Here is a 9789-nt window from a genome sequence, read left to right as displayed (position 1 = left end):
TTTCATAATAATCAGATAAATTGAGCGTTCTGGTGCCAAAGTGGGCCTTAACTAGTTTTAGAAAAACATGGGGTCAAAATTCTGTGTTGCTAAAAAGAATCCTGTTTGTTGGAGGAGTCATTATATGCATCCAAAGATACACTGTCCAGAGATAGAAACAGCTGCTTTGTGATGACTTATTTAAGTTTAATTTCCTTTTGCTGAGTGCCAAAGCGGGCCGTAGCACATTTTCTACTTCTGGAGAAACAAACTGATCCAAGGTTTGTCTTGATAAACAGCACAGAAGAGTTTACATCATAAGGAATTAGAGAGACTTCTGAGGACCATGGGGTAGAAATACATGCTTGGTGGTGGTTGATTAAGTTTTTATCTTACCTCACCGTACCTACCAGTTGAGTTTTCTTGAGGTTGCGCTGTCCGCCATCTTGAATTGCTAACATGTGCAACCACCTGTGATATAATGGTGTGTCTTGGTCCAGTTTGCAACTAAATCTTAATCCAAAACCATTATGGACCAAACTTCAAAGTGGCATTGTGACATTACTAGTGGGCTGTTGGTTGGACCACTTTGCCACCAACTAGTAGACCATAAACACAAAAAACACCCCAGAAAACTCAACTTTGGATTCTTTGGTTTGGCCCGTATCACATTTGTCTCAATACATTCACAGCTAGGAGACTATCTGGTGGACAGTAAAACTACAAGCTGTAAGGACCAAGTGACTGCCGGATGCAGTGCTGACTGTCCAATCAGATCTGTTGTTTTTTTTAATCTCTCAGACTGTTCATTCATCTGGATTATGACTACTATGATCAGGGCATGGTTAGCCTAGCTTAGCATAAAGACTGGAAGGGGGAACAGGACGGCCCGACTGTCTGAACTTTAATTTATCAGAAATGTTGCTTGCTCTGCATTCCACTGTGAGAAAAAAAAAGCAGAATCACTCGTCATCCGTGGCCTTTTACGGTGCACCGTTGCCCAACCAAACTCTTGACCTAAATCTGCTCAACACAGCTCTCCTCCAGCTTGAGCTGGCTGTCTGAAAGGGCTGGTGTTTTCCATCTGGGAGTTAATGCTCATATCAGACAACAGGAAGAACACCTGTGAACTGAGGTACCCTTTGAAAAAAAAAAAGATGTGTGTTTCTGCCAAGCATAAGCTGCATCATTAGCTCTGATTTAGCATTTCTCCTCTGAGTTAGTCTGAGCTGAGATACGAGGGGAGGTCAAAAAGTTCATAGAATGAGGTATGTATTCCAGCAGCCGACCTTGCATTGTATTATTATCTCTCATTATAGTGGCCAGTTACCTCACTGTTCCTTCAGACTGTCTGTACCTTTAAAATAGAAGTCTTCATTTGGGCCTTGATCTCATCGCCATCAGGAAATCTGGTTCCATGCACAGGTGGTTTCACATTTGTAGACAGGTAATTATGGCCGGGGGCCAGACCTGGAGGTTAAGATGTTCAAACTTACATTCACAAACAGCAGCTTGTGCAGTTTGTGACTTGTGCACAAGAGGATTGTCATGAAGAAGTAAAACACCTTTGCTCAACTTCCCCCCCTTTATTCTTTAATTACAACCCTAAGCTGCTTCATTAGATCTGCACAGTAAACCCCAGTGATGGAGCTTCCAGCAGGTTTATAATCAGTCAACAATACACCTTTAGAATCCCAAAACAGAGCGGCCATGACTTTGCCGGTGAATTGCTTTGGCGAGGTTGAGCCATGGTGCTTCCATCGCATCGGCAAATGGCAGCACCATCACCTATGAAATTATTCAGAAAGCTTAAAAATAAAATATGAAAGAACAGTTGGAGGCACATAAATGGACTTTATCTACGTCAGAAGCAGGAACTTGAGGTAGTTTTTCAACTCTGGCCAAGAAACAAGGTAATCAGAGGGAAGTCTGATGGAATGTTAAGTTTATTCAGTCTGTAAACACTCGTCTGAAATACAGGGTGAAAAATAATGATCATTTCTGCCTCTGTCCAACATTCACAGTCTGGTGGAGCAGCTTTAAAGCATAAAGTCATAATTTATTGCTTTGTTATCAGAGCAAATACATTTATTATTAAAAATAAAAAAAACAGAAACACTGTAAAAATGTGTTGTTTAAAAAAAATAAAATAAAATCTTCAACCGCTGCGAGCCTGCTCAGCGAGGGAGCTTCCCCTGATCAGCATCAAGTCTTTCGGGTTCACTGGGTACAATCCACAATGTTCAGTTATTTATGAGGTTCAAGGTCCTGGTTCAGATGTGGACCGGGGACTCCCAGAGGCAGGTGTGGGCCGAACAGTCGTGCTCTGTGAGTTTACCCTCCTGCGTGATAGCGCTTTGTTTTTCCGCTGAAGTGAAGGCTGCGTTTTCTTTCTGTAAGCGTCTCTTTTTGGACTATTGGGAAGCCCCAGGTGCTCCGACAGTCTCTTCTGAAACACCGCCTGGAACTGCAACACACAGATAAGAGCGAGGAGTTAATTCAAGGACAGGTTCAGGACCTGCGCTGATCAGCCGGGATCTAACACAGACGTCGACATTTTGATGTATTTGGATATCTTTTTGGTCCAGGTGTTGGGCGGCACGGTGGGTCAGCGGTTAACGCTGTCGCCTCACAGCTGGTTCAACAATAGTTAAAACTGTGCAGTAAATGACTACAGAACTTCTGCAGGAACTGTTCTCAGTTTGAAGGTGCATTAAAACGCTCTAGAACATTGTAGAACCAACCAGGAGTGTTTGAAACGATGCAAAGAAATCAAGGGTTTGAATAATTTGTCGCATTTTTCGTAAAAATGTACAAAAAAACTATTAAATCAATTCTCATTAGCGTCTCTAAGGCTGTGTTTTATCGTCTTTTGTTGCTTGTTTATGTCATTTTTAACAAGAAGAAACTTATTGAACAAAAAAAAAATCCTTCTAAATGAGTAAAAATGTGCAAAAACAAACTAAAATGAGTTAAATTCAGAACTAAAATCTCTAACATAATGTCTTACTGCTGCATTTTCTCAGAAAATGGATCATTTCAAGCGCATTAGTTATTTTGAACGTTGTGTTTTCAGTAAAAATAAAACAAAATTAACCTAAAAATGACACAGTTCTACTGAGCAGTAATGAATCTGGTTCTAAATTGTCCGTCGGTGTGAATGTGAGTGTGTTGTCAGGATGAACCCTGCCGTCACTCTAAACCCTCCAGCAGCCCTACAGAGGATGGAGGGGCGTAAAGATAACGGATGGTTCAGGTTCTGAATTCACTATTATGACATTTTCTGTTAAACCTGTAAAACTCGAAGGCAGCAGGTGACATGAGATGAAAACAAGAGCTGCTCTGATGAAAAAAGCATTAATCATGAGATGGAGACAAGATACTGACGCAACAGACAAAAACCTTCTGTGTGTCTGAACAGAAGAAAAACTGATTGCACAACATGTGGAGCAACAGCTGCTAGTTTTTTAAAGCTGGATGTTGTGAATTAAAGCTGACTGTACATATGTTACTGCATCTTTCAGTCAGGACTGTAGTAGACGTATTAGAGCTGCTATTTCATGTCCTGGTCATTTGCTCTAGAAGAAGAGCTTAAAAATTAGGAGCAAAATAACATCCTGAGGGCAAAAAAAATCCTCCCACTGTATGTGGAAGTGTAATTATTCTCTAGAAACCCAGAGGTTCACCTGATGTCTAGAGCAAAAACGATTCAAGATGGTTTTGTCATCGGATGTGGCCTCCTTGTCGAGGTCTGGTTGGCTCCACATGAACATGGAGACTCAGCTCTGAGATGCAGAACATACTGAGCCGGTCTGGGTGGAGTCCAGTCGTATTGCTGTGGGTGTCTCTTGCGTGAGATCTGATTGTTTGATTATTTGGACAACCTCTACGGCAGGGGTGTCCAATCCTGGTCCTGGAGGGCCGCAATCCTGCATGTTCTAGATGCTTCCCGCTTCCAACACACCTGATTCAAATGATCACCTCTTCATCAAGCTCTGCAGAAGCCTGATAACGATCCTGATCATTTGAATCAGGTGTGTTAGAAGAAGGGAAACATCTAAAACATGCTGGATTGCGGCCCTCCAGGACCAGGATTGGACACCCGTGCTCTACGGTGAGGAGCAGACTCGGTCGGTCGTACCATGTCTTGCTGCGTGGTGCTCTGCGGTGCTGCCGTTGTTGTGGATGGAGAAGCTGTGGTTTCGATCTTTGGTTTGGCGCAGTACATCTCCAGGTGCTCCAGTTCACAGCCGCCCGATCGGCAGCACTGATCCACGATCCCCTTCCCCCTGGGCCGGGCGCCGTAGCCGGACCACGAGCCTTTACCTGCAGGGAGGAACAGGCCACACATGAGAGTCTGCTTTAATCTTCATGAGTGCATGGAAAATATTGGCCTCATAAGCCTCAGCCGTACGACGCTCAGTTCCATTTGCAAATATAACATGCAAAATGAAACCACACTACCAGTTAACATGCTGAAGTTAAACATCAATAACACATTCCATATTCATAAGTCAGCACAATCATGCAGCAGCTCATAATCATCTATTCATATGTAGAGGACGCTCTCCAAACACTTTGTCCTTCTGACTGAGGATCATCTGCGCCGCTCTTCCCCTCTCTGCACCTTTCATTTGTTATTAGTGCGAAAGCCGCGCTGCTCCCAGATAACCAGTGTTTTAACAATAAGGCTATCGCGCTCTGAGGCACAGTGTTCTGTTGAGTGCGCTGCCATTTTGGTGGACTGCCACCGGGCTGATAGCAGATACAGGAGGTGCCCTTGGTCAGAACAGGATAAAGGTAATCAGGTGAAAGGGCCTGTGGGTAAATTGTGCGTTTGGTGGCGGGCGGAGAGAGATTAGATCCGAATCATAATAACAAGCTGCTCGGCACTGCTGCAGCTTATCGAACCGGTATCGCGTGAAATAGCGGGAACCGGGTTTTCTCACCAAAAAAACAACATCGATGCTGAGGTAGAGGTCAGCCGTGGTGCCGGTGGTGTCGGTGTAAATAAATAAACGGTGTGTTTTTGTTGTTGTGGAGCTGCTCAGAGGTGCTGCAGCGTTTTCCTGTTTCTGTTTGAACACGCAGCACAAAGTAACCTTCATCTGGAGATAAGTGTTTGAGATATTTAATAAAAAAACCGACAGGAATAAATCTGCAGAACGTACCAATGTGTTGTATTTACAGACGATGCTTCAATGACGTTTTTCTACATTTACATCCTTATAAGGTCGACAAATATGATTCAGGTCTTCTGTTCTGATGTCTGACAGTCAGTAAACGCTACACAACTCCTGCTTTCTGGTTTGCTTAATTTAAATTAGGGATGCACAATATATCGGCGACCACATCGGTATCGGACGATATCAACGGTTTTTCTGATATATCGTATCGGTCTGATGAACAAATTTAGCCGATGATTGTCTAACATCAGCGCCTTCGTCTCTACGTGTGATGTTGCTGCTATTTCACAGATGTTTTTACTTAAATATGTTTAAATATGTTTTGCTTTTGTTATATAGAAGACTATGTGGTCTGATTTGGCTTCTTTTGAATAGTTTTCATGGTCTCACAGTGCTTACTAACACTCAAATTGAATATCGACATCGGTGATATCGGTTATCGGCGATATCAGAAATCTTAATATCAGATATCGGTATCAGCCAGAAATTTGAACATCATGCAACTTTTGTTAACGTCGAGTTGATCGAACTTAACATGTCCGTTTTCTTCAGACCACTTTAAAGGTGAGTTACCATGTCGACGAAAAATCAAGCTGAATGAAGGAGCAGCTGGAAATTCAATCAACTCAATAAATTATGTTTAAAAGAAACAGAACCAGTGCATCGGCTGAGACTTTTCTTTATTGCACTTTGAAAATAATTAAAGTTTTCTGCAGCTGCTGGTTCTCAAACTTTTCGACCTGACAAGATGTAAAAGGAAAGAAGATGGTTCATGTGATTAAACAGTTGATTCAACTTCATAGCTTATGGAACTCACCATAAGAAGTTCCTCTGACCGAACTCTGCTAGTTTGACTATTTTCCAACTCTTTTAATGCTGAATTAATGAATCAATCTAGATGCACATTTTGAAGGGAAACTTACATTTCTACATACAGAGAAGACCCATAAAAGCCGTTCTTAAATTTTTGATCAGAAAATGTGGATTTGTTGCTTTAGATCAGTAAGTAGAGAAACTTCACCGCCATTATTTCAACTTCAGGCTCAGATTTTTCTTTTAGCAGATTTGTTTCTTGCACCAAAGTTTGGAGAAAAATCTACAATATTCTACCTCTTATATATATCCACTAGCTGCTAATGACTGTTTAATTATCAGTTAATTGGAATTCCACTTTTGTTTTTTGTCCAACCAACTGTCAAATCCAAAAATCTGCTACGATGGAGACAAGAAAAAAACCCACCACATCCTTTGGTTCCAGCTCATGATAACTGATTTCTTTAATTACAGCTAACTTTTGTTAGATGCAGCTGAGACGTACTGATAATAGCGGTGATATAAAGTCACGTCGTCATGGTGTTATCATGAAACAGGTATGAAGTTGTTTTCTATGTGCTACTTTAGAGGTGAATATAATGTGATTGGATGAAAACTAAAGAAACCCTGAAAGTAAACATGTATGCAGATGAAATAAAATCATTTTGAAGCATTTAGATGGACGATAATCTGACAAGTTTTTGCTTTAATTCAACCCCAGACTTCATCCTGTGACCCTCTAGGACTGCTGACCCGTTTACGTCTGAATTGTCTGAAAGTTCTTGCATCCCAGTTTCCAGAATCTGAACGCAAACAGGTGGATGACACAACACATTTTGAGAGATTGGACTGTATTTTATCTGATTTCCTGACTCTTTGTTAGTTTATTATGATGTTTATATTTTATTATGATGCATAGTATTTTATTGCGCTGCAGTCACTGATCTAGAAACAAAACTTTGTTCTCTTGTGTGTGAAAATGACAATCCAGTCTCTGAACTCTGAGCTTGACATGCAGTCAGACTCACCTAAATAGATCCCACGATCTCCACACACAAAGATGAGGTCGCTGAGGAGCTCGGAGCCGCAGCGACGCCGGGCTGCCTCCGAGCACAGCGGCCAGCCTGCCAAGCACAAGCAGAGCCGAACGCACAACACCTGAGGAGACGCACAAACATCACATTCATGAGCATCCTGCACGGTGTCGCCTGGTGCACGAATGACATGCAAAGATTTACCTGCTGCTCATTAATCTGACACTCAGCTCGGCATCTTTGGCAGTAAAATAAAAAAAAAAAGATCCCTCTGTGTTTTCTAGATCACACTCTGGGTGATTCTATTTCAAAAAGCACAACAGGAGGAAGCTCTCAGAGGAGAAATATGACCAGCGTTGCAAAGTCCTTGCACCAAAACTACAGCGAGATGTTGTCTCTGTTTGTTAAATACTTTAAGGGCCTTTTTGCAGTTATTTCTACCAGTTAACTGATGCACAACTCTGTCAATAAAACCTGGAAAATGCAGTTTTACATCATCACATGCAGCCCTGATCTGCTCTGGTTGTCAGTAATCTGTCCTCCTTGTATTCCAAGGATGAACAATCACAATGACAAATGTTAAATCCGAGTGCAATTCATTCATGCAAATATTCTTAATTTTGTGTTTTTAGTTTCCTTGTGTTCTTGTTTTTCTTATTTATATTGTATATATTGTGTTTTCTTGTTTTTCTTACTGTCACTTTGCTGCTGTGATGCTGCAAAGTTCCCCTTGTGGAAATAATAAAGGATTTTCTGTTTCTATGTACTGCTCCTCTAACAGCACATCAGGTGGGTTTGGACTGAGACGCCTCCAGGTTTGAGAAAAAAGTCAATGATAGTGACGGATTTCAAAATTAAAGTCAGTAAAGTATTTAAATCCCGTATTTTGTCAGACAAACAGCCAAAAGACTTAATGAATCCATAATTCCTTCACAGGAAGTTTCCTAGAAAGCATTCATATTTGGTGCCTATTATTGAAAAGCTAAAGTATTGAATATTAAAATGATAGAAAACTATTTGAGAACAGTTCTACACGTGTCTCCTGTATGCACAGCCTGCAGTTAAACCTCATTTTTGTCTCGTGAATGTTGGTCACAGATGAGTGACTGATGGCTTTACGGATGCACCAGCTTTTGCAGATTTTTTTCTTTTCTACACAATCTGGTTTGAACAAACTGTTTATTTTATTTTTTATTTTTAGCTTTTTTTCTTTAATGAGACAATTTTTGTTGAATGTAGTTTCTGTAGAATGAACGTCTCCATTAAAATCCATGTAAATCATAGTTTCTAGTCATTTCTGAGCACCACGGTTTGTTCTCCACATATTTAATTGTATGTTTGTCTTTTTCCACCATCTCATTCTCTACATCATGATCCCTACAATCAGAACCAACACGACCAAGAGTTTAGTTTAAAAGTTATTAAAGAATCTACAGTTGGATCCATAAAAACATCTTCACGGTTCTGTTTCGACTCTACAAGGAGAAACAGCAACGTCTCGTCAGCTCCAGCTCAGAGAAACCTCGCCGGGTCTTACCTTGGCTGCTGGAGGTCCGGCTGGGGGGCAGCGTGAGGAGCGCATCCTGTCGGTGTGGGGCAGCTTCAGGAGGCCTGCAGTCTTATAGCGGGGCAGGAGGGAAGGGCAGGACGGCAGCAGAGAGGTCTCCTCCCTCCGCTCGCCGCTATCAGATGATTTAATGCACTATCAGTCTGGATGAACTTGTTCTGCTCTGTTATTGTTCTAACAGTATACAAACACCATGATACTTCTAAGGAGTGCAGCAGTCTGTCAGCTCCACCTAGCTGAAGATAAACCCAGAAGTCCTGCAGTAAGAGGTTCAGTATCAGAGGCTGTGAGGTGTTTTATTATTCTGCCCTGTCAATAAACAAGACAACACACTAAATAATCTGCATCCAACCATATTAACGCACAATCGACACCTGTGAGCTGCAGACTACGGTGGCCCGGTGGGTTCAAGACAACCCAGCTACAGTCCCTTGAGCCCTGCAGCCTCTGTGTGAATGGCGTACAGTGGCCATGAAACAACACACCACAAATAGACAAAACAAAAGCAGCTGAACACCGGCGAGAAGCAGCAATCGTTTTCAGACTGTCCCCTTGAATTTTCTATTTCAACTGGGTTTATTTTTCCCCCTGGTAACAGTGTGGCTCAATCGCCATCTGAAAAAGTCAAAGGCAGACCAGAGGTGTGTGCAGCAGCTACATCCAGCATCACGACTTCAATTAGTCACTTCTTTTGCACAACACCAGAAAGGAGCCAACTTTAAACCCTCGAAGGGTCTCCACTTTGAGTCCATTTAGTGCAAGATTTGTGTCCAGAAAGCCTCAAAAATGATTAAATTAATGCAAATCTTCTCTCAAATGATGGTAATAACATCCAAAATGTGTCAGGAGTCATGTGACAGCCGTCCAGCGTGTCCATCCCGTCAGCATCGTCCTGTTTATGTCCTAAACCACCTCCTTTGGTAACATCCAGCTCATTTGACGTGCCTCATATTGAATATATTAGTCAGATTTGCTGGAACCTTTTCCAGACAGATGTCACATCAGTGGCCCCTGGAGGTGGAAACATATTTTCTACTCGTAAAAATAAAGTTCATCCATTTTATTATGTGTACGCTGCTTTATTCTGCAGGGAGGTGCAGCGGGCCGACACGTGCCACTTTACAATCATCAACTAACATGTGTTTGGACTGTGGGAGGAAGCTGGAGCATCTCCTTCTTCTCATGGTTTAAATCTTTGTAGTCTGTAAAG

General features: G+C 41.9%; 1 protein-coding gene across 1 annotated transcript; it reads right to left on the bottom strand.

The window, feature by feature from the left end:
* Positions 1 to 1941: 1941 nt before the first annotated feature.
* igf3 (insulin-like growth factor 3) lies at positions 1942 to 8594 on the bottom strand. Its single transcript, XM_008295742.1, has 4 exons — positions 8550 to 8594; positions 7007 to 7136; positions 4121 to 4305; positions 1942 to 2446 (listed from the first exon to the last, which is right to left on the bottom strand). The coding sequence occupies exons 1-4, from the start codon at positions 8592 to 8594 to the stop codon at positions 2240 to 2242; spliced, it is 567 nt and encodes a 188-aa protein (XP_008293964.1). The 3' UTR covers positions 1942 to 2239.
* Positions 8595 to 9789: the final 1195 nt, after the last annotated feature.

The sequence above is a fragment of the Stegastes partitus genome, unplaced genomic scaffold (assembly GCF_000690725.1).
Source record: "Stegastes partitus isolate 25-593 unplaced genomic scaffold, Stegastes_partitus-1.0.2 Scaffold1073, whole genome shotgun sequence".
Taxonomy (NCBI): domain Eukaryota; kingdom Metazoa; phylum Chordata; class Actinopteri; family Pomacentridae; genus Stegastes; species Stegastes partitus.
This window is presented reverse-complemented; position numbering and strand designations above follow the sequence as displayed.